This window comes from Brachyistius frenatus, unplaced genomic scaffold, assembly GCF_029030835.1.
Source record: "Brachyistius frenatus isolate BFR_SWC_R1_liver_20210118 unplaced genomic scaffold, ASM2903083v1 Contig_52, whole genome shotgun sequence".
In the NCBI taxonomy this organism is placed as follows: Eukaryota; Metazoa; Chordata; class Actinopteri; family Embiotocidae; genus Brachyistius; species Brachyistius frenatus.
Genome location: NW_027210651.1, coordinates 1,991,060 through 2,017,391, shown reverse-complemented (window position 1 = coordinate 2,017,391; position 26,332 = coordinate 1,991,060). Strand labels below are relative to the sequence as shown.

The 26,332-nt window shown below is 41.0% G+C and overlaps 2 protein-coding genes across 10 annotated transcripts in view; one reads left to right on the top strand and one right to left on the bottom strand.

Moving 5' to 3' along the window:
- lrp8 (low density lipoprotein receptor-related protein 8, apolipoprotein e receptor) overlaps positions 1 to 26,332 on the bottom strand; it is a 173,653-nt gene that overhangs the window by 57,612 nt on the left and 89,709 nt on the right. For all 8 annotated transcript variants that reach the window (XR_011311161.1, XM_069704811.1, XM_069704815.1 and 5 more), the window contains exon 4: positions 13,747 to 13,875. Coding sequence is in view for 7 of the 8 variants with exons in the window: in XM_069704811.1 (XP_069560912.1) it covers positions 13,747 to 13,875 (129 nt within the window). In the remaining variant the exon portion in view is untranslated. The remainder of the gene's footprint in view (positions 1 to 13,746; positions 13,876 to 26,332) is intronic.
- Positions 1 to 26,332, top strand: part of dock7 (dedicator of cytokinesis 7) — a 304,975-nt gene that overhangs the window by 195,136 nt on the left and 83,507 nt on the right. The gene's annotated exons all lie outside the window — the stretch shown is intronic.

Genomic DNA, 26,332 nt, shown 5'->3' with positions numbered 1-26,332 from the left:
TCGTATGATTGAAAGATGTTTCTTTATTATGGATATAGATTATGTGTGTATCAAAAAAGTACTAACCAGATATCCAACAATAAAAAGTTTTGGCGACGGTCAAAAGTCGGTAAGTCAAAAGCCACAAACTGAGCCAGAAATCATGGTTTGGTCCAGACCTGAATTTTAAAAGCCAAAGTCAGCCGACTGTCACCGTCAGAACCTATCGAGGTTAAAGGACTTCCTGTATGTGTCAGCAGGATTTGGAAAAACTCTTTCATGCGTTTATCTTCACTGTTCCCTCGACTCGTCTACTGCAATGGTGCGTTTAAAGGTCTCTCTAAACAAGTCGATCAGAGAGCTGCAGCTGATTCAGAACTCTGCTGCTCGAGTCCTGACGAAGACCAAGAAGGTGGATCATCTCACTGCAGCTGTCAGATCTTCACACTGACTTCAAAGTCAAAGAATTGATTTCAAAACACTGCTGTTAGTTTATAAAGCACTGAACGGTTTAGGGCCAAAAGACTTTTCTGATCCCATTTCCATGCAGACCCCGCAGGTCATCTGGGACGGGCCTTTTTTCTGACCCAACATGAAGAAGCAGTTTTCTGTTTTTATGCTCCACATATCTGTAACAAACTCTTAGAAAACTGCAGGACTGCTGCAACTCGCGTTTAAAAAACAAAATCCTGTTTGTCACCCTTTGAATGAATCAAATGGATAACTTTCACTGTTGTTTTACTCTCTCTTTCTTCTTTCATTTTTGTATTTAATTCTTTAATTTCTAAGTGCGTTTCTGTCTTCTCATGTTGCTTATGTATGCTTATCTTGATGCCTTATGTTACATTTAAAACACTTTGGAATTGCCTTGTTGTTAAAAGGCGCCCTGCTTGCCTCACTCTAGAGGATTTAGTGGAAATAACATTTAAAAAATAAGTAATAGTTGAGAAGAATCAGATTGCGCGCAGAAGGTAGACTCCCGACTGTTAATTAAACACATCCATCCAATGGATTATTCTACCAATTACAATTTTAAATAGGTAATACAGTAATCTGTGCCTGATTACATCTTGACGGTAACCTTCCCCAGTAGGTGATTGTGTTTAACTTGGGGTCAAAGCTTTCTATCCATCCATCCCCGGACCCACCACTGGACGGCTAATAGATGGGGCAGTGAGATAGGGCACAGCTCATTGACCTTGAGCCGAAGGACAATGGAACTCTCTTCCAGCATGAACTAGTACATAGCAAGCAGGTATACATGCACACAGACCTGGAGGAAAAACACACATATGGATGGACATCGAAAGGTCCAAAGAAATGAAATGGACAGTCACGCGATGCGCACACGTGCACGTGCACACACACACACACACACACACACATATATCTCTCCTCGCAGTTTTTCTCTTTGAGTCACTGAGTTTAATGTTTCTGGAGCGAGGAATCCAATCAGACTCTGGTCTAACATGTCAGGCATTGAGCCGCGGTGTGGGAGCATGTAAGTGCACACACACGCGCGCGCGCACACACACACACACACACACACACACACACACACGCACACGCACACAATCTCGCCCACATACACACACTTGTCCACAAATCTCAGTTCACCAGGTGTGCGAGCAGCAAAGCAAGCTGAAGATCACAGATCAGCTCTTAAAAAACAGAAATAGAAATGAAATATTTACTTCCACGCACGCTGTGAAATGCCGCATTTAACAGAACGGAAGAGAAACACTCTCACGCCACAATCTGCTGGAAACAGACAGCAACACCTGAAGGCATTACGGTGGTGAGTAGGCTTAATGGGCCGTATAGAAGACAAGCGACATGTTCATCCACTCTATGGAATATCAATATGTATGTCTTATCTTTCACACGAGAGCATCAATAAAAAACAAATTCGTGTTGAGTCAAGCATACTTTGTACTGTCAGATGCATGAGGGTAATTGCAAACAAACCACCATCAATATACATGGTGATTAATGAGGGGGGGTAAAAATTCCAAAAAAGGACAAACATTTTCCATTCAATTATTCAACATTCATTAAATTGTCTTCCGAATACTTCTGTAAAGTATTCCGAGTACCTTGGGCACAAACAATATATACACACAACCCAGTGTTTCCCCTACCATTGTCTTGGGAGGGTGGACCCCCCCCCCCCCCTGAAAGAAACAAAATACAATCGTAGAAGTGCAGTTACGTCCAGTAACTACTATTTCTTTACTTAGTTCCTGCGCCTCCGTTTAAATTCAGCTCGGTGCCACCTCCCACCAAAACAAAGGCACGTGACACAAAAAGCTAAATACCCTTTGCAGAGGAGTGACAGTGTTGCATATTGTTACATATTTACCCTATTTGTGCACATTATTACAGAGATAAAGATGTCTGTCCAGCTCTCTAACTATGTCTGACCCACTTCAGCACTTTCACTAAATATCCAGTCGAAGTTCAGTATGAAAGGAAAAACTAGAGTGCAATTACATGATAACGACTCTTTTTAGGAACAAATTACAGGGTGTCAATTTTTAAATTGCAAGAAAGTAATATTGAAATGACTAGATACATAAATGAAAAGGCCTGACTCATGTAATCCACAGGTCTCACATCATTTTCTTGCACTCCGCAACCCAGCAGCACTCAAGACACATCATCATCTCCTGAGACTGTGTTCAGGACAGGTAGCTAATGTAGCATTTGCTATGTATCAGGCACCATTACCCTTGAAATCATGAAAACAGAGAATCGTTAGAGGAAGGAGTGTGCCAGCGGCGTTGGCGTCTCAGCATCGTCCGTAACAAGATGGTTGTGTTGGCCACGTTAACCTGCCACTTACTTTCAGTCTAAACACAGAGGACCGGAGAAGAAAGAGGAGGAGGACAAGAGGGAGGAGAGGCAGGTTTAGATCATACTTCTGATGCAACACAATCTTCCGTAGTGTGTGTGTGTGTGTGTGTGTGTGTGTGTGTGTGTGTGTGTGTGTGTGTGTGTGTGTGTGTGTGTGTGTGTGTGTGTGTGTGTGTGTGTGTGAAGACGGACATAGTAAGCTTGACATGCTGTCCCTCTCCAGGGTTCTCACAAAGTGTTTATCAGTGCTTTGGCTGCATTAGACGTTTGAAGTATCATCACAGAGGGATAGCAGCATGCGCGCACACACACACACACACACACACACACACACACACACACACACACACACACACACACACACACACACACACACACACACACACACACACACACACACACACACACACACACACACACACACACACACACACACAGAACTATAGACACTTGTGACCACCAGAAAGGCAGGCCATATGCCCTCAGCTCTTCAACTTATATAAAAGTGATCCTCTTCTCCTAAAGGAATATAAAGTGAGGAGAGATGAAAGTCTGAATAAATTTGTCACTGACTGACAAACAGAAGGCAGCTTTAAAAATAAATTCACAATCCAACAGCCTGGCCAAATGGGGTTTAACAGGCACAGAGCTGACACTACATGCTTGGAGCATTGGTGGGGAAGTGCCATCTCTTTAGGTTGGAAGATGCAAAAAAAAAAAAAAAAAAAAAAAAAGAAAGAAATGTGATTGAAGATAGTGCTAAAATCCCAGAGTTTCATTGTCTGGGTTTTTCCTTTTTTTTTTTTTTTTTTTTTTTTTTTTTTTTACTGAAACTTTACATATTCATACATAAACATGATAATAAAATGGTCACAGATGGATCATTAATTGAAAAATATTTGTGCTATTAAACTTGACTAAATCTCATCTAAATCAGACTAGTTTTACATCATATTTCGTACTTGTGTGCGTTCATCTCCAGCATGCTACTGGTAAAGTAGCCACTGCAAAACTATTAACAATAAAGTGATGAAACTAAATCAATCACACAAAATAGTGGCACAACACCCGCAACACAATCCTCCAAATAGAGACCCTCTGTTTACCGGTGCTGGTTCGACTGTCTTTGCTCCGAGTAAAAACAAGTCAAACTGAGTGTGAAAATCTACTGAAAGTAAGACCTCGATGTAGCGTGGCAGAAGAGCTTGGGGAATCCAAGCGAAATGGCAGCTGGGATAAAGAAAAAAAAAAAGAAAAGAAAAAATTGCATCAAATTCACAGAGAGACTGAAACTATCTTTGTAACACGACTGGTATTCACCAGGGACAAACTTCTCTTAACCACCTTCATGATGAGTGGGGGACTGTGGGGATTGCACACACACATACGCCGAACACGCACACCAACAGGGACACTATACTGAATACAACAGGATATTTCAACAGCTCAATCACTATTCCATCTGACAGCAGCTTATAATTGAATATTTACTGCCTCACAAGCAGTAGGTTGTATGTGCATGTGTGTGTGTGTGTGTGTGTGTGTGTGTGTGTGTGTGTGTGTGTGTGTGTGTGTGTGTGTGTGTGTGTGTGTGTGTGTGTGTGTGTGTGTGTGTGTGTGTGTGTGTGCAGGTGGCGTGTGATGAATGTCCTTGTGAGGCTCTACCTGTAGGCGTGTATATTGACATAATGTTTATTGTGGGTGCCAGTGGTAAGAATTCAGCCATTCAATTTAAAATGTGACATGGCCATCACTCCATTGCTCCTCACAGTCTTAAATCGTATCAGTTTCTCCCTCCCATAGACACACAACACCCATACACACACACACAACACCCATACACACACACAACACCCATACACGCATGGACACGACATTCCCGTCCGGAAGATAATTCTATTCCCTCCCATAATCGTAGAGTACTAAATCTATGAATATATAAAAAAAATAGGTCACTGTGATTAAGTGTGATGATTACATCTCAACAATAAATATATAACCCCGCATTTTATCATGAATGTTGCATGATAATGACATAATTACTATTTTAGATGGCTTCATCGTAACAGAAATGTTGTTTTCATGTCTGAAATCTCCAGCATTTTTTTATTTTTTTTATTGTATGATACAAAGTGTCCTAAAACTATCCTGCTGACAGACCAGACTCGGTTCCACAAGATTGGATAGTGTCTCTTATCAGCCTGTCAGAAAATAAAAAGATTATTTCTCTGCGAAATGGTCATTTATCAACTCCAATGAAACTGAAGGTCTTTTCACACAAAAGGGAACATTTTTGTTGGAGGGATGATTGTTTACAAAAAAACATGTCTGTGCAAGCTAGAATGTTTCAACTCAAATTGAAAAAATTATCAACATTTATTGCAAAGCTGTCGGACACTTTTTCATGTTATCAGTTTTTTTTTTTTATTCCCTCACTTTTTGTGAGGGAATAAAATGTTCACATTTCTCTTGATCCGGTTGAAATTGATTTATATTTTTTAACATGCTTAAGGATCCGATTATCACTACATGTCATGTAAGAAGGGCCAATAAAAACAAGCTGGATGGTCAAAGTTTGTTATATTGACATTTAAGATGTATTCATTGATCGACAACTCAACTCAACTCGAAGCCTCGTTTCGATCCGCTACCGTTTGCTCTGGTAAAGTTACTGTATTATATGCTAATACGAACTCGACACTTCCATATCAAACTAAAACCGTGTGGCGTTTCAGCGGACAGAAACCCTTTATTTCCCAACAAGTCTTTTATTGTGAAGCATTTGCAGGAACTTGTTCTGAACTTTAGTTCAGCAATTCAGAACAACCGGTGAAAATGGCATCATTCAATGGTTGACTTTCTTAAATTAAAGAGATGAAAATATACATCAATGACTGTTGTGTGTGAACGTGCCACCGCAGTGGTTACACAGCCTTAGACATGAGCCACAACTTAAGAGTGTGCGCCACATGTGCGCTCCGATATTTCAATAGCACAGCACCTCTGCCTGGGACGTGTAATGGGATGTCGGCTGTCTATAGTTTACTGGCTTAGGAAGGCAGCAAAGTGAAAAGCTCTTTCCGCGCTATTACTTTGTTGATATCCAAAAGGCTGGAGCTAAGTTGTGTTTCCTCCTTGGTCAGTTTTCAAACGAGCAGGCTTAGCTGGCATTTCCATGTGATACGCGCGTGTGTGTGTGTGTGTGTGTGTGTGTGTGTGTGTGTGTGTGTGTGTGTGTGTGTGCGTGCGTGCGTGCGTGTGTGCGTGTGTGTGTGTGCGTGTGCGTGTGTGCGTGTGTGTGCGTGTGTGTGTGTGCGTGCGTGCGCACAGAAAAGGACGGGGGTTGTGGGTGAAAGAGGAATGAGTAATGTTCTTGAAGCTATCAGTGGAAGAAAACAGTCTGCTTGAGTCTGGAGTGCAACCGCCTCTGGGTGCCCGGTGAGCCTGTTTCTGTGCCGCCGCTCCATTACATTACACCTACGCACACAGCGAGAGCAGTCAAAGGATTATAAATGAAGGAGAGCGTAATGGGGAAAAAAACTCTGAGACAAGAGGCTCGCACTCTACGTCTGCGCAGTCACCTCTTCTAGTGGAAATGTGGGTGAAGCAAGATAAAAGAGGCAAAACACACGACCGCAAGCACACACTTTTTTTTTTAACGCGAGTGAACTCTTCTTGGTTTTCTTTGATCCGCTATCAAATAATAGAATCGAAGCTGCTTTCACTGTACGGCAACCCGGATTAAATTTTTTTTTAAAAAAAAGCTATGTATTGCATGCGTGTAGATGTCTTGGGGTGGGGATGAGAGGGTTATTTTCACGTAAACAGTTTGCATCTCACTCTGTTCACTTAGGATATTTACTCCGTGTGGAAAGCACCCAGGCTTTCAGATAAATGTGTATATTAAAACGTGCCACTGTATTCACTCCTCTCCTTTTGCTCCCGACCAGAACAACGCGCACGCAACACACACACGTCGTGTCCGTCCACCCTCCGCTCCTCTCCGCCCTGCAGTAAAACACCGGCTAACGTATCCCCGGTGGGCAACGATTCGGCAGCAGCTCGCTGTAATGCAACGCGGCAGCGCAGGCTGACGTGAGAAGAGCAACAGGCCCCCCGGGGCCCGCAGGAGACTCTCCGACTGCCGTCTTCCTCTCGGTTTGCCTCTCTGTTTTTTGCGGACGTCGCGTGAATTTGTGTTACTTATTGGAATCTTACATTTCTAGGACTGATTTATTAAGATTTGTTGAAAAAAAAAAAAAAAAAAAATGTGCGGAACAATAAGGATAACACGATTTAAAAAAAAAAAAAAAAACAAAAAAAACCTGTTGGAAGAAAGAAGCCAGTTCCACTACCGGACGAATCCACTTGTGATTTGCCTTGCTGACATTGGCTAACGACACACAAGCGAAGATGTTTCTTTTGCGTCAGTGAGGGGAGGCAAGGTAAGACTAACGCATCAGCGATCAGCTCGCTTCTGTCAGAGGAACATTAACCGAGAGTCATAATACGCAGTCAGAGTGTCACGGACCCGAAGGGGCGGGTGTATAGACGTACTGTTTTATCGTGCATTCTGAAAAAGCAACGGATCGAGTGTGTGCGGCGAGCACATCTTTTAACGGTAGGCTTCGATGGGAGCCGAGTAACTGCCGGCTGATGTAAAAAAAAAAAAAAAAAAAAAAAAAATAGTCAAATCCATTACAGCGGTGTATTAGCATGCTCGTCACATTGGCACAACTGCAGTATTTTCACAGCTCTGAGTATTAAATAGCCTGGCTGACTGCGATACAGCTAAGCTTCTCCGAGCGCCTTGTTAGCAGACATAGTTGACAGTATTAGAGAGAGGGGAAAGGATGCGGTGAGAGGGTAAGAAAGACAGAAGCATAAAAACACATGGAAAGATGAAATAAAAATCAACTTCATTTTTAGCGGTAATGACACAAACACGACATAATTAATTGATATCTCGAGGAATTAATTTGAATGATGGAGGACAGTTTAATTAACTCTCTTAACCTCTTAATTCCCAACCCGACACGCATCTTTTTGTTTCTATTAACAGGCATCTATAATGCATTGAGGTAAGGCGGGGGTGGGGGGTGGGGGTGGGGGGGAATCACCTGAACCTTTGAGTGCCTGCTCTCATTTAGGTGTGCGTGATCTCACCGGGTTTGCAGGGATGTAAACCTCCACTGGTGATCAACCTCTAGCGAGCTGGATAGCTCCTGCTGCCGAGTCAGTTCCTCAACCCGCTCCACGACGCGCATCGGCACACTGGAATCATTCTGGTTTCCATTTGTAGTTCGAGTATTATTGACCGATGAGCGGGCTTTGGTCGTATGCCGGTAAACAGTCCACGGGGGGAGCAGGAAAAAAAAAAAAAAAAGGCCCGGCGCTTCGGCCGAAATGCAATCTTGACAACCGTGATGACTCACGAGCTTTGTTGCGGTGGTTTTAAACTTCATTTTCACCTCCATGTAAACAGCGGCTGGTTTTTGGTAGAGACATTTTGGCAACAATATCCGCCAGCTGCACTGGAATCCTGAAATATTAGCCATAGTCCCCTAAAGATAACTGCTGTCAACCCCGGTAGCTGACGGGTTTAAATATTAATCTCCACCAAATAAGAAAAAAAAAAAAAAAAAAAAAAGTGCAAAAGCGGTACTGAGCAAACAAAGATGAGCCCATCCTTCTTGAAAACACCCGCTCAACCCAAACATGAAAAATGATGTTTTACCTACACACACCCAGAAGCGTATAAACACACCGCTCGCAGCAGCTGTGAGCCTAAACAAATGCGATTTCACATTAACATAAATTAAAGGCTCATAAACTTTCTTCAGAGGCCTCCTCTAAATGTAATAAAGAGCCCCTCTTCCTGGAACCATGTTTTATTCAACATTTGGATGTGCTCAATTAGCAGCCTTAATTAACGCTAGCTGTGCTCCAATTGTAGCTGCTGACGGAGGGAGGCGGAGGGAGGCGGAGATGGTCATGGTGAGGATTAGAGGATGGATGAAAGTCACAGATTTCAAAAAGGAAAGCACATTTTCACCAACGCACATTCACGCTGCCGTGCAGTGAATGCTTGGAGATGGTAAAGCGAGCACTTTTTGCCAAGTCAGTGTGCTACCGGATTTAGCGAATTTTGCATGGACAACTCTATAAGACTTGCGTTATCAGTTGTTTAGCACAGTGCGTCTAGTTTTACCAACGATCAAATGAGTGTGTTGCAGAAATGTTGGCGATGCCAGGGGCGGTCTGTCTTGTCACATCGCTGCGCATTATCATCTGCATGAACAATACTCATTTGTTTCTTTGTTATATCTGTTTCTGGAACATCAAGTACAAATCAATTTTCCAAGAATAATACATTTAACAGCAGCAGCACGATTACGTTTTCTTCCATGCAAAGTGACTGTTGGTCTGATTTATCCTTTCTGCCTCTTCTGTTTTAATAAAGTGTAAAGTGACAGGAGGGAAGAGGAAGGACGTGGATTGATTCACCTGACACATACTTTTTGTTGTTTTTATGACATGCGGTGATGAAATATTTGTTCGTCATCATTTGTATTTATCTCCTCCATTGTCTGAGCTTCGTGAATTTAGATTCTACTCATAGTTTGATTTTGTATATCGTTTAATTTGATGGCGTTCGATACACCACAAATATGTAAAAACAAAGTGACAAAATCAAATAATGGCCGAACAATTAGTTGAACGTGTAAGGAACTGTGGGACATGTTTTTTTTTACAGCTATATTGATGTTGTTCTCTGTTTAGTGATGTTTAAAAAAAAAAAAATTATAGTAAAATTACTATGTATAGCTTTCTTTTAAGATTTGACCTTAAAGAAATCGGGATGACAAAGTTGGACTTTTAACTGGTGTTTTCAACAGTGTTCAACAGTCGAATGTCAAAACTGCCATCAAATACACCACTACACATACAATATTTACCACATAGCAAAGTTGTCCTATCAAAAAATACAGTTTAAAAAAAAAAATCTGTCAAAGAGCCATCTTTTTAAAACGTGAACATATAATAAATAATCTCCATACGAATCCCTTCCAGTAGTTTGGTTTGATTATAATTTTATTAATGACCAAGATTTGTACAAACTGGGACTCTTTATAGTGTAAAAACTCAACTTGAACAAATTATGTAATAGATCAACTGTTTCTGAATAAGTATATATGACAAAAATGTAGACACAACATATTTTTAATAAACTAATATTGACTGCAGTTTGGTCAATTTATCAGTGGTTTATTACGTACTAAACTGTATATAAACATCAAACAAAAAACGGTAAGCGACTGATATGAAAAACACAATTTTTAGCATTATCTGAAGCTGTCCAACGTGATTGGATGGCAACTTTTATTTTGTCTACATTGTAACAACTTGCAATGTTTTTGATTCTTGATTTTTTTTTTTTTTTTTTTAAAGAATATGTTTGTTTGTAAAACATTTTCTTCAGTTTTGATGAAAAGAAAAAGACCATTATGTGCTCTTTGAAGTCCAATTTTTCTGTAGGTGTGAACTCGGATAACGCAGGTCGTTCACAACATGTCAGATGAATTCCTTAGCATTCATCCCTTCATCTCTAAATGATAGATCAAAAGATGATCTCGGCAGGTTATTATAACAGCAGGGCTCTCATAACGCGCTCAAATCACATCAGGCAGGAAATCAATTATCATCAAGCCCCCAATGAAATATTTCACAGATGTATTAACCACTATATTTTTCACTGTAATAGGGGGTAGAAGCTCACGCAGGTCAGACAGATGAAAGGCAATGGAAAGAAAATATGGTCTCTGATTGCCATCCGTGTCAATACAAAGAAATTAAAAGAGAATAAAAGAGTGTAGGCGCTCGGCACTCAGCGTGCATGAAAAGAAGACAGAGCACTCTTGTTTTTCGACCGTTTACGTCGTACATCAGAGAGACAGTGATGTTATGTGAACAATGCCGTGGCAGCTTGGGTTACATGACTAAAACAACAGCGGCTGTTGTTTTCATTAGGTCGCGGCCACCAATTCCCTGATGTGATCACTGTGTGTACGAGCAGCGTGCAACTCGCAGACAGAACGGAGATGAATGAATCGGCGGAGAGACGCAGAGAAAAAGCGATCAGCAGAGGGAGAGCAGAAAACATGTAGAAAAGATGATAAGTGAAGACATGTTTCTATCCACACGTCATAAAATGTTAAGACAGCTTTTGAAATGTGGCGAGATGGTGATAAATTGTGGCTTTCATGAGTTTGCGTCAGTTGGGTTGGCAAAAACCGTAATTTCTGAACTTTCTGAATGTCAAAACATTTGAATTTGAAAAGTGAAAATATCATCAGAGCTGATCGTTTGGCAGCTGATGTTTTCCCAGAGTTGTTGATTATATTTTTACAGCTAAGATGCTGCAACTTTTTATACATTACGGGTAACACCAGACCTGCTTTATTTCTCTGTTTCCATTGCTATCCATCTTGATTAATACGCAATCAATCAAGTGTTTCTGGCACGTCGAACTAAATGTAATCAGCTCCTCTAATGAAAATGAATAATACAAACATTTGTGGGTCAGAATCATTGAATGTAAGACAGGGAGTTAATAATATGAAAAAAAGAAATGGAAGAGAAGACATTATGAAAAAGAGGAGACAGACGAGGAGGTTTAACCGATGATGTTGCAAAAGCACAGAATCCGTCAGTGGAACAAAGGATCATTATCAACTGAAAACTGACCTTTAACAGTGTAGAGGAAGCATGCGATGTGGATTCAGAGTGAGACTGTGACGTGCATCGAGCCAGTATTTACGGTTTGAAGGCAGTATGTTACAGTACAGCAAAATAACTGAATAATAGCATTTAAATACTTATTTTGCATTGTTTTTTTGTAGGTGTTTGCTATTGGATTACTGTGCAGCCTTTAGGATCTTCAAAATGAGGAGACTGCACACCTCAGAATGAGTTAACATTTCTATTAATTGCCTCTGCAATCAATAAAGTTCATTAAAACCATTGAGTTAAAGCAGCAGTAATCTTACAGTGGCTTGCGGGTCCTTCATTATGTGCATGTGCACGTCTTGCTGCTTCACTGTCGGCATGAGAAAGTATGAATGTCACAGTGCCTGAGGGATACTGGCAACATTATGGAAACAATACAAAACAAATCACATGTATAAACTAGTTGTTCGATCTTTACAAAACTATTGCTGCATTCGCTTCCCCCTTTGAAGTACCGACAACTGACCAAAACGTCTTTACCTTTGCTCTACTAAAATGTAATCACTGTCAGCCATTTTTGGTCGCACAAACACCCACATACAGATTTTTTTACGCAAATTTCAGAACACAGGTTACGTAAAGGGCAAACCTTAAATCCAATCTATATTCTTTGAAAAGTGCTGCGTGTGTTTGTTTCAGGTTTAAAATCAATAACGCTGTGGGCCAGATGTTTATGCTGATGAAAATCCATTTACCTTTTACAGTTTTGATACGAGCTGTGTGGATAGGCTAGGAAATGTGACAAGAGCGTATGTATAACAACACAAAAATGTGAGTGTGTCTGCAGTTTGCTGAAAACACTGTTCTATTACTTTTCATAAAGGCTTTTTAAAAGCCTTTTTCTGTGAGCATTAGAAGATTAAAGTGATGCTCCTTGATGCTCCGTTACCACAGAATTTGCGGTCCCTCTCGGTGAGACTATGGGCTCCATTTCTGTGAAGGCGCATCATGAATTCAAAGTGGATGACAGGAGCAAATACGATTGGCTACAATTCTCCAGCCCCTAACAGACCCCTAACCGATGATTTACATAATATTATTCATAACTGCAACTTGTTTGTGCACCACGTCAAACCAAAAATGCTCCACCCTCTGCACACTGTGCATAATGTACACCACTCTGTTTCATTCATAAACACAAGACTGTATTTGCTTGGTGTGAGTGTATTTTAAAATGTGAGTGCATCAATGTAAACACAGAGGAAAATTGGTGCAGAGGAGACACCTTGAAACTTATAAGATACAGTACATAACTCGGTTTCCCTTCCATAAAAGACTCCCTGAGTCTTCCAGCTAAAAGAGCTACCACCCAGAACAAGGACAAGATTGTGGGGAGGAAAATATATAGCCTATGAATAAATGAAGACATGTACAATTTTACTTTTTGGCAGCTTGTCACTGAGTAAAACACTTCCTGGCTGCACTTTGGACCAGATTTTAATACAATCTTAAAATTTGTGATGACCCAGCTGACACACTGCAAAGTGAACCCAACTGATTCGGCTTACTTGGCATAGCTGATATCAAGTGAAACCCTCATTTCCCCTGTTTTGACACTTTTTTCAATCAGCACCCCAGGGTCTGTGAAAACACATCTAACACAGAGTTAAGGGAAAAAAGATGTGCCACATTAACACATTTATAGAGATAATATCACATATACAATTTTCAAGGTATGTTTTCTCTGTTTCTTCTTTCTGCTTGTCACTTCTGACTTCACATTTTCCCATCTTTTTTCTGTTAATGTTATTTCTGTTCATTTCTGTCAGTTCTGTCTCCTTTAAAACCTTCACCCAGTTTGAAAAAGACAAGTGCTTCACAGTGCAAGTAAATCAGTGTTACATGCATTTTCCTAAATACTTGTAAAGATTATTCACCTTTCTAAAAGTGAATTAAAAAGGTATCAAAGGTTTTGTGGCTTTGCATTTTAAGTCCAATGATGTTTAATTGTGCAGGTAATAAAACGCAAGCTCGGCAGATCAGATTATTTGTTTTCTGGATTAAACAAAGAGCGAGCATGCACTAAACAAACAGCAGCTGATGAAGCGCACAACAAAAACAGTAATCAGTCCTTTCATTGCCCCTCCCATTTAACATTTCCATCACCCACCACAAACTTACCTGCAGCGCACTGCTCCTCATCCGCCCCGTTCTCGCAGTCTCTCTCGCCGTCGCATCGCCATGACAACGAAACACATTTGCTGGCAGCCCCTCCACAATCAAACTTCTCCGGCGGACAGGTCTGTCGGCCTGTTGTGAGAGGGCGGGGGTGAAAGACAGCGAGGGAGAGAGAGCACGGAGGGGGGATGAAGACAGGGAAAGTAAAATGGGGCAAGAAATAGGGAGGAGGCAAGAGATAGAGAGAGAAGGGACAGCCAGTCAATGAAACAGTTTGATAACTTGGTTATTTTGTTGCTCAAATCGATCCCCACTCAAAGACCTGCAATTAAACTAGACACACAGCAACAGAGGAATAAAGAAGCAGGAGCAGTCAGGAAAAGACACAGAGTCAGGAAAATACTCACATGTACACAGAATAAACACACAGGATAAAACTAAAAAGACAAGCACCATAGTGTGTGTAAATTGAATATATATATATATGTATGTTATATGCATTTTCCTAAATACTTGTAAAGATTATTCACCTTTCTAAAAGTGAATTAAAAAGGTATCAAAGGTTTTGTGGCTTTGCATTAAGTCCAATGATGTTTAATTGTGCAGGTATATACAGTATATACACCTATATATATATATATATATATATATATATATATATACATGTAAATATAAGTGATATACGTGATATCATAGGTGATCAAAATTATGTTTCTAAGTGAAAACCAGTGAAAGTGAATGAAGTGGGGAAAGTGCATGTTACAGATTGTCAAACACACTCCCATACACACTGTGTGCAAGTGAGAAAGCGGTCCCTCTCGGTGAAAGCCCATTACAATGGAGAAGGCCATTGTTCCTCCATGTGTGACCACTGGGATTGGTGCAGGGAGAAAAAATACAGCATTCTAATACATCAAGTTACGTAGTCCCCACAGCAAATCCCTGTCCCTCCTCTCTGCAAACAACCACAATCCCTCACCCTGCCCTGCTCCCCCTCCACCACCTCTGTTCAATGTCTCACACACACACACACACACACACACACACACACACACACACACACACACACACACACACACACACACACACACACACACACACACACACACACACACACACACACACACCATAGAGACTCTATCCCCAGATTACATTACACTATGTCAAACTCAACTCCATCAATTTTATATTTTTGACCACCAGTGTGCTTCCTGGCAACCACCCTCTGTTTGTTTGTGTGTGTGTGTGTGTGTGTGTGTGTGTGTGTGTGTGTGTGTGTGTGTGTGTGTGTGTGTGTGTGTGTGTGTGTGTGTGTGTGTGTGTGTGTGTGTGTGTGTGTGTGTGTGTGTGTGTGTGTGTGTGTGTGTGTGCTGCAGTCACAGATCAATAGCGCCTGAGAGATTCACCCATCCCCATCTCTAATTTTATTGATGTCGTATTTCTTTCTTCTCATTTTGATTTTTAACAGTACTGTAGAACATTCAAATGCTGCCCCTCGTGGAGGGAGGCTGGGAGTTTCAGCCGCGCCGCTGGTGATTGCCAGGATTTTCTCCAACTGCGCCGGTTTGGTTGCCAGGTTCAACACTACTGAATAACTGGCTGCTCGCAATACAGTGTTCTGTGGGTCTGGACTAAGATTCAGGGGTTTGGATTCCTCTATTCTGCTGTCATTTGCTGGTGTTGATCTTTTGGATGACCACTACTTCCCTCCCTCCGGGCTTTCTTCCTCCAGCTGAATATCTGGCTCCTGTGAGCATCGTTTCAATGTGTCTCCCTTAAATGAGGTTTCCCCCGGCCTTTAAAGAATAAAAGCCTCCCGCAAATCCCCTTTAAGAGAGCGTAGGGCGAGCACCATATCAGCACTGTCTGGTTATTACTGCCAAGGGGACTGAATGGACTGTGTACAATAAGTGTGTGTCCATGTGAGAGAGAGTGTGTGTGTGTGTGTGTGTGTGTGTGTGTGTGTGTGTGTGTGTGTGTGTGTGTGTGTGTGTGTGTGTGTGTGTGTGTGTGTGTGTGTGTGTGTGTGTGAGAGAGTGTGTGTGTGTGTGTGTGTGTGTGTGTGTGTGTGTGTGTGTGTGTGTGTGTGTGTGTGTGTGTGTGTGTGTGTGTGTGTGTGTGTGTGTGTGTGTGTGTGTGTGTGTGTGTGTGTCTTTGACGCACAAAATGCAGCTCCTCTGGTCAGTGTGAATATGAACACCAGTGGGGTTTTTGTGCAGATGTGTTAATGTGTGGATTGTCTCACACCTGGCTTACTGTTCAATCAATTTAAATGTGTCTCTTGGAGATACTGTACCGTCTATATAATGGTGGTCTCATCCTTCACATTATCTACCTATTCTTAGTGTGTGTGTGTGTGTGTGTGTGTGTGTGTGTGTGTGTGTGTGTGTGTGTGTGTGTGTGTGTGTGTGTGTGTGTGTGTGTGTGTGTGTGTGTGTGTGTGTGTGTGTGTGTGTGTGTGTGTGTGTGTGTGTGTGTGTGTGTGTGTTTGTGTAGTCCAGCACAGTCCGAGGGCTGGATCCTCAGTTTCATCCAAACCTCTCTCACATAAATACCCCCAAAGGGGTTCAGTCCACTAAGTGTGTGACTGACAGCTGGGTTAAAAGGATGTAATTTGTCTGACTGACTATTTCAGGTCCTGGGGGTCACAGAGGCAGAGGCATGGATAAGCTGCCAATCAAGAGACTGAATACAGATGAACAGGAACAACAGAGAGCTCCACTGACATTGATTATGACCCAATAAATTAGATGATTTTCATCCCAAGAGTCATAATCCCCACTAAATAAAAAGGACAATTTCAAATTTCCTCCTATTGTATGTAAAGTAATAATCTGCAACCATTTAAAAAGACCGTTCAGCCGCTCTCTATTAGCCTTTGATAAGGTACAATAGCGGTTCTACGCCGTCTATAAAAAGGAGTTTTCTATTTGCTGCCTCAGTTGTCCTGCGGGCTGTTCCTAGAGAAAATTGGGTTGCGCAAACGAAGAAATGCATTTTACACTGCCTGCAGAAGCGAGAGCCGTTTGTTTGGAATGAATAGAAGTGGTAGTACATGGAGCAATTAGCATGATCAGCAACAGCCGCCATGTCTGCACAGACGAGAGCAAACAAACAAGCACAAAAACGATGCCAAGTGTAAAGGGAGTCGAACTTGTACGTCTGCACTTCGAGAGCGAATAAACAAAGTGAAAAAGCACATCTGAACACAAGTGTAATATCTATCTATATCGAGCATGTTGTTTGACTTTGCAAGTTCAACTGATGAAGTTCATAATAAAGTTGTAATTAAGGTACTTTTCCCGGACTTTTAAAAGTTGGGGCTAAGCACAAATCCGCCCTCTCTCTTTGTTCCCCTCTCACTAAATGCTGACGTGTACACAGCAGCAGTTCAGGCTCCGAGGGGCATTGACAGACTTATTGACAGGAAAGTGGGGGCACACCCGTGACTGCAAACAGAGATATTGCACACTATCATATTACAAGCCAAGTCCAATATCTGACCGCCTCTCACCTTACTCAGAAAAGTATGTAAAAGTTGCACACATTGCAATTTGTACGCAGATGTCTATGGCGAACACAAATACAGAGAGACACAACGTTTGACGTCCACAAAAAAACTACTCTCGGCCAGAAATTCTCCTCTTGGAGCTTTGCCAGCCAGAGCCGTTTGACAACAACGGGACTTTGTCCTGAATGAATATTTCAAGAATCTCCTGGGTACAGACACCAACACTGGGCTGTCAGCAGCCAGCTAGCTTGCTTACTGCCAAGGCTTACAGCAAATAACAGCTCAGGAGCTGATAGGAGCCATGCTCCAGTGGAGCTGCTTGGTGCCGAGCGGCGAGATGGTGGTTCAACACAGCGGCTCCCAGGTGGGCGTATGCATTATCGAATGAGTGTGAAACGGGGTCAAAGCGAGAGTGTCCGGTCAGCGAATACATCCAGGATGCATCGACTTAAAGCAAACAAACAGGCGCAATTGGGCAGACGACCAGGTCAGATGCTTTCCCTTAACTCCCATTTTTATGACATAAACAGGCATATATTTGTGAACATATTCAGCCCTGTGCCCTTTTATTCTCACTGTAACCTCTTTTGTATTTATTCTACAGTTGTTGAGCTAAATATTTTCCTGTCTGAATGTAAGGATTTTTTTTTTCGCAGTATGACACAGCTGTTAAAAAAATGAATGATGGTAAGTGCACAAAATTTTCATAAAAACATGAAAAACTTTAGGTTACAGAGGTAACCTCGGTTCTTTGAGGTATCCGACTATGGGAAAAACTCTGCCTGCTGAATGCTTTAACACCTTAATGATGGCCTGATGTTTGTACTGAATACCCAAAAGGCCCACTAACAGCATTGTCTTATTACTTATACAGAATCTGAAGATATTCAAGAGATGTTACAAAGATGTACATTAAAATGATTTGAGTGACCTCAATGTTTTCGTGCAAATTACATGAGCAGAAACTTGTGTTGCAGAGTGAAAGTGAACTGGCACGAGCTGACTTTGCACAGACTCCAGGAAATATACTGTTGAGAAAAATGATAACACCAATATACCCATATCAAACTTGGTCTGTTTGTTGATGCAGAGCATGCTTGTGCACTTGTGCAGACATTGAGTAACATTAAGTTTATTCTATGGGCATTTAAGTAGAGTTTAAAAAAAATATTTATAAATTAATACAGACAGATTACTGTCTACATCCAGTTTGTAGGAAACACATCTGTATGTCTTAGTCTGCACACATTTTGAGGAAAAACAATTCTTCCGAACAAGTACTTATTTTACATTGTTGTTGTTGGTGTTGTGAAAATTGTTCATTGGGTTCTAAACTGATTTTGCTTTTCCTCGGGTCAGAAAACTCATTTGGCACATCGGTTACAATGCAGTCTTTTAATTCAAACAAGTCCGCAATCAGAGGCGGTACGGACTTGTTATTCCCCTCACATGGCCTCCCTAAGTGTCTATTATGAGGAGGCTATAGGGGTGGACTGAGCAAGGCGCTGTATGCTAATGAACTTTTGATTAACTACCTTCTTAATTTCTCTTCACAAGGAGGGAGGGATTGGAGCATTGTTGCACGGCACCATGTTCACTATCCAGCCGCCTGCCTATAGCATCACAGCTCGCCTCCCAGGTGATTTATTCAGAAGGCTCCAAGCCCTGCAGCCTAATGTAAAGATAATTTATTTATTATGAGGTGAGTGTATAAGGCCAGCGAATGTAAGTCTTCTTAAAGTTAACTGTCTATCACAGTGACACAGAGAGTCAAAACAACAGAACATGGGAGGGGATGTGATAATGTGGCACATGATGAATGGGGATGAATGGAAGCTTATGGATGAGTTTCCCTGTGCTGGCATTATAGTTGCATGAATTTAAAATGCTTAAATGTGCACTGAATTCCTGCATACTTTAGACAGCACAGCACTGATTGATGAGGTCCCCGGCTTTAACGTCTTTTTATGCAAACACCTAAGAAACACGTCTCATTAGATCGGTGGGCTGTTATGTATGGCCAAATACTCGGCGATGCTGAGAATATCAATTGGCTTCGCAAGTAGTCCAAAGCAAAAAAGTGTGCCATATGCAAGGCATTTATATTGTCTTCACAAAATTCTTTATAAAAATCTATACGCACTTTTATATTAGCGTGTAACATGTGCCAAATGCCATATTTTTTCCACCCATCCATTTTCCATCTTTGAGCTTCAACTCTTTGAGCTTTGACAGTCCACCGGAATTTTATGCGCACTGGTCTATCGGCCTCCTAAACCTAATGGTGTTTTTATCCAGGAGTTTTCTAAATCTTTAGCCGAAATTTTCCCCAAATATGATCATATTTAAATTTTCGGTAATTTTAATGTATTTTAATTTCGAGCAGCTAGTCTCATAAATATGGTCCTACATTGGACCTTGTTTTATCTTCTGGTATTTCTGTGAGCATCAGTGAAATTTGTGAAGCAACGTTCTCTGATCACAAGCCTGTTATCTTTGAAACTGTTCCCGCTGGCTCAGACACTCCCTCTCCTGCCCCTGTTCGCTGCTCTCGTCTTATCACCTCTAACACCGCACAAGAGTTTTTAAATGCTTTTAGAGACACTGCACTGTTTTCTTTTAATCAGACTCCCCAACCTCACCTTTCTCCGGAGGATATTTTAACAACTTTTAACGCCAACTACTGTGAAATTCTGGATAGTGTCGCCCCCATGAGGTCATACTGCCCCGAGCTGAAACTTCAGCCCTGGTTATATGAAGCAGGAGGGCTGAGAGAAAATGGAAGAAAGACAGACTCCATGTGTCCTTTGAAATCTTAAAGAAATGCCTCACAAACTATCAGAATGCAGTTAAGTCAGCTAGAAACAGCTACTTCTCTGACTTTATTGCAAATCACTGCCACAGGATTCTTCTAGGATAAAATCTCAAAACTTAGGTCAGGTGTTACATCCCATTACATTGAACCAACTAATTCTCACACTTCCTCTGCTGTGTTGGACCACTTTGAGCCTGTTTCCCTCACAGCTCTAACTAAAATTGTGGATCAATTAAAAGCTACATTGTGCCACGCTGACATCATCCCCTCGGGTGTCTTTAAAAAGGTTTTGATGAAATTGCCTCTATAAATTCAGTAATGAGCTGCCTGGCTGATGTCAAAATGTTCTATGCCTCAATGAAGGTAAAACAGAGATCTTGCTGCTCAATCCCTCTCGCCTTTCAGCTGTGACACCTGCCAGTCCTTCATTCTGTCCCAGCCCCATGGCAACCCACTGTAAATTTCATGTAAAGAATCTGGGTGTGATTTTGGACTCCTCTTTTAAATTAGATCTCCAGATTAAATCTGTTGACAAAGCCAGTTTCTTTCAGCGAAGAGCTTTAGCCAAGGTCAAGCCCTTTCTCTCCTCAAAAGACCTGGAGAAAGTTATTCATGCATTTATCTCCTCCAGGTTGGACTATTGCAATTCTCTGTGTGCTGGAATTGGACGGAATCTTTTATCTCGACTTCAGTTGGTGCAGAACGCTGCAGCGAGGCTTCTGACAAGAGTGAGCACATTTCACCAATCCTAAAATCTCCTCATCGGCTACCAGTCCAGTATAGAATTGATTTTAAAATCGTAATGTTTGTTTACAAATGTTTAAATGGAGCCGCCCCTGCCTATCTGTCCGACCCGCTGCAGCCCTATATCCCACCTCGCTCACTCAGGTCTCTCGACCAACAATTATTAGTTGTTCCCAGATCAAAAATGATGACCCGTGCCTTCTCTGTTGCAGTTCTTAAGCTCTGGAACAACCTTCCTCTTCATAGTAAGCTGTCAACCACTTCAACAATGTTCAAAAGCCGTTTAAAAACCTATTTATTGTCACTTCCCTTTCCACTTTAACCTCTAGTAAATATTTTTGTGTGATTTGTATTAGCCTAAATCTTGATTTTGATGTTACTTGTTTTTATTGATCAAGTCTGTTTGAACGCATGACTATTTGTCTATGTGCAGCACTTTGGTCAACCTTTGATGTGTTTTAAATGTGCTATACAAATAAAGTTGACTTAATTTATTGTTTCTTCATTTACAATCAACATGTGAGGATTCCTACAAATCTTGAAGGACACAACATGAACAACATGAGTACTGGAAAATGTATGTAAAAAGAGAGTAAATAAACATACTTCTCACGTGTTTGACAGATCATCAACTAGGTCTGACTAACAGGGGATCCATAACAGCTGATCGTCTGTGAAATAGGATAATTAAACTTCAGTTTTCAGCCATGAGGTTGCTCCATAAATTGTTGAGTGCCTGCTTGAGAACAGTAAACTTTTATCGCTTGGCTACTTTGTGCAGTAAAAACAGGGCCAAGGAATCTCTTGAATCAATATAAAGTTATGTACTGGGCCTTTCTGGCTCAGTCCTTTTATGTAAAAGGCCAAATAAAATTTTAGACAATCAGACACACTGTATGCCACTCTACCAATATTATCATGTCTCAATCTCATGACTTTATAGGTAGTCTAATTGCCAGGAAATAAAACAGGGAAGAAAAAAAGACAATGATGGGTAAAAAATATTAAATAATGCAGTGCCAAACAGGGGTGGGGGGGGGTGGGGGTGTGAGGTCAGATATTGGTCATAGAATGAAGAATATCAATATGGGACTGAGGCAATTAGAGGAAAACATTGGAAAGACAGAGTGAGGCATTGTGTTGGAATCTGATCAAATTGAGGTTTGTTGTGACAGGAGGGCCAAATGCACAGACTGATATAAATCCTCCAGATCTGACATTACTTTTTTAAACTGAACAGCACAAGACACAAACAAATACATGCACTTGCATACACGCTCAGAAACATGAAATCCCATGCAACAAATCTCCCAAAGGTTATGCTGTTATCTATTTAGAGATGTCGGCTGGATCGAAATCTTAATGTGGCAGAAATTTGGAGAAATGGTCCACGGTGAATACATTGTTTTAATTTTAGAGTATGCAATTTCATTCAGATAAGTTGATCTCTTTCAGAAATTGCTCTGCATGCACTGGAGCATGAATGAAATACTGTAACCTTTATAAAAGGAGAAGAGGGAGGCAGACCAAGGACAGGAGGAGCTCATAGAGAATCAATGATTCATACACGACCAGAGATGTATCCTATAGATCAGCCAATTATTCAGCTTCTGAGGACTTTTTAGGTCTAATGGTTTGATCGGTTGAAGTGGGTCATATCGTCACGGTGACTCATTAACCTCCTTCCAATCGGTCCTATCTTTAAAAGGCGCGTTTAAATAAGTTAGGCCTTTAATGCTGTGTGTGTAAATGAGTGTGTGTTCATTAGGAATGTGTGAGGGGTTCTCCGAGGGGCATTTTTTTTAATTCTGGTACCATCTGAGTATTTCACATTTCCTCACCACAGGTGCTTTTACATCTGGTCATGTGACAAAAGAAGAAAGAGTAGAGTTTAAAAAAAAAAAAAGTATATGCTCTAAGTTGTTAAGCAGTGATATTTTTATACATATATTAAGAGTTGAAACCATTTGTCAATTACTCAATTGGCGGGAAGATAAGTGTCAAAGATTTTAATATCTGATAAATGGTAAAGTCATTTTTCAAGCAAACAGTGAAAAAATGCCAAATATTCTTCAGTTACAGCATCTCAAATGGAGTTTTTGCATTTTTGTGTCATATTATCGTAAACCTAGTGTCTCTGGGTTTTACACTTTTGGTTGATCAAAACAAGCAGTTTGAAGACGTCATCTTGAGCTCTGGAAATTTCTGATGGGCATTTTTTCACTGGCATTTCTTACACTAAATAATCAATCACGTGCAGATTCATCGACGATCAAAATACAAATTTGTTGCAGTCTTGATAAACTTGTGCAGAGATATGTCCGTGGTACGTACCCTTTGATAAGTTTAATACAAAAAATGAAAAATATATATATATATATTGTCCTGCACACAGAAAGGCAGATTTTTCTGCTTGAGCCTAAAAATGACCAAATTTGCCCCTGCGGCTTTGTGTGAGCTGTCAAATTAGGAATAAAACAAGCTGATAGATCTAAATGACTTGTAAATCTAACTTCAGGTTCACTCGCAGTTCCTTTCGGTCATTGTGGTGAATCAGCCAGTGAAGCAACACATCACTCACAAAGGAAAAGGATAATTCATCCAGCGTTCACTCACTTCAGGCACGATTACTTCACCCGAGTTATTTTGGAAACAGAACAAGTGTGTCAGTGGGTATGAGTGTTTGTGTGTGGGGTGCATGTACAGTAGTTACAATTACTGAGCATGCACGAGTTAAAATGCGCGTCTCGTGTATTTACTGTATGGTTACGTATAATTGTGTATGCATGCCTGAGTGCCTGTTTGGTTGTTTGTAAGAATGAGTACATAATGTATGCGTGAATGCATCAGTGTGTGTATTTTGCATAACCACATATTGCACACTGAGAACTGGAGCATGATATTTCAGAGCAATGGGAAATGCAACGTTGTAAAAACGACAAAGGAAAGACAATAAGGTGTGGTTAAAAAAAAAAAAAACGCCAACTTCTTAATCAGGTTATAGTTTTGACCCTAACTTGTCCCATTCGTTTGGTCCCTGATTTGTTGACACATTTACAGTTACTTCTGGGTAATACTTTTAGTCACACTTTTGTTTAGATCGATACCTTAAAGCTACCATCATCAAAATGTTACTCATATGCAATTAAGCTCTGTAGAAATATTTTGTATTAATGTTGGATGGCAGCACAGTTGCTAACGAACAACTATTAAAACAGACTTCAAGGGCTCTATCTCAGACTTGGCACCAAGCAGCATAAAGTGCAATGCGAGTGTCTTTACTAGTTTGAAGGTGATGCAGTTGTAATTTTCCCATCCAGCACTTGTGTTGTGTTAATAGCACCAACAAAAGCCTTGTTTTAAGTCAATGGCGCAGTATTCTACTGTTATTTATTGTTATCATTATTAAGACAGTGACATACACCTACATACGCAGGCGCACAAAGAGCATTCACTGTGCTTGTTACACACACGGGGATGTGGATCTGTGCACAAACATGCAAAATATAAACATTTAAATGCAAAGGATTATTTTTGTGAACATCAATCTGTTTACAAGGTCTGTTTACTCTGCTGAAAAATGTTCTTTTCTACTACTTGGCAAATCTGCTGTCATAATAGCAATCCACCCATGTGCAAGTGCAACTACCTTGAAACAGAATTGTAGATGGCATTCTCATTGTTTTTTTGTTCCACTATGTGTCCTAAACACACTTATGATTACTTAAGAGACTTAGCGCAACCTCTTTAAACTACGCACCTTACTTTGTGCTCAGATGATCCACTGTTAAACTGGCAACAGTGGATTAGGCCGTGCGCTTAAATCGTTAAAATACAGACCTAAATATTCACAGATGACTCCCACGACAACAGATGTTATAACAAAATTCATTTTCACACATTTGTGTTTACTTTTTGACTCTTTTAAGTTTTGTCAAGTTGGTCGGCCCCCGTTGGCGCTGAATTTAAATGAGGGTGAGTGTGGACGTGAAGGCCGAGGCCGGTCTGCTGAAACTAGCCTGGAACGTTTTGCCGCCCTCGTCCTTCAGATGTGAAATCCAATTTAAGGAAAGGGCGTATGTGGTTAATATCAGATTACATTTTAAATGAAGGTTAGTGTTGATTAGTGGCTTTCTTTGGAACACTGATCTCCAATTATTGCAACCCTGATTTAGGGAGAGAGGGGGGAGCATGTTGAAGAGTTAAAAGATAAAAGTCAAGGGAAAGGAGAAAAAAAATGATGGGAGAGAGAAAGAGGGAGAGAGTGAAAGGAGAAAGCAGCAGAAGGGCAACAAAACAAGTAAGGAGGAAATCAAAAGCCAGCAGTGGAGTAACATCAGAGAAACAACTGTGAACCTGTGAGAGCCAAGAGCCCCAAGTTAAGTTTTGAAAAGCAACTATGGGGATAAACAGCTAACGGGGGCCCCTGTCTGGATGTGAACCTGCGACAATGCAGCTAAATGCGTCCATGGCAACACAGCTCTGTATATTTTTCTGGGCTGTTTGGAGGGAGTGAGCAGCTGCATGACATGCAACTTTTGTTTAAAAATACATAAAACAGAAGCAGGTGCCACAAGAAGAAAGTATTTTAGAAGAAAAACATCTGTTCCTTTCAGTTTTCTCAATTCTCCCCCTCAATTCTCTGGAAATTTGTTACTTCCTCTTCACAGTGTTTTTTTTGCACAAATATAAACGTCAATGAAGACAGACGACAGACTGAGATTCCTCATGTGTCTCTCAGCTGACGCAATTAGTTTGACGGGTCTGAAGTAGATGCTGCTAAGAAGTCAAACTGGAGATGATGCCCTCTCCCTCTTGTTCTCTCTCTGCATCTTTCTCACTCTCTAGACTGTGCGAAGGAGAGAGAACAGGCTTGTTAAATGTGGAACCATTAGCACAATCTAGACTGTGTGTCTGTCAGTGCCATGGGGGGAAGAAATACAGCGTGACACTCTCATAGGAAATTGCCACTTTCTTCCAACGGAGCCCTCTAAATGGCTGTTTAGCAGACGACACAATGGGCATTAAAAATACCGCCAATGGCGAGTGTCACATCTCAACTAATGAGAAATTGCAGGAAAGGGAAGGAGACGAAAGAAAGGAGAGGAAGAGCAGGAGTCGGGCCTGTCTTTTGCGATGTTTGGGGCTGAACTCTGAGCTTATTTCCTCAGTGGCCCTTTTTAAACTCTGGGTCAGGGAACAAAGGCAGAGGAGTAGAGGCATCCGATATATATAGAAAGCATCGACTCTTTACGGCTTCCGAATGGCCTCTATTTAATATCATAAGGTAACTACTGGAAGCCTGTAATGCTACTTCAAAAAGTCATTGCAATGTAAGGTGGGCTCAGTTAAATTATACGCTTTAGCAAGTTTAGCAGATTCAAAAACAACAATTGTAGTCTGGCAAAATTATTTCCAGCACGATTAATTTGAGTCATGGGAAAATGGGAAAACTGAATCCTCTGGGGACTGTTTGTAAACAACAACTCTTTTTGTCGGTATCATCCATACAAAACTTT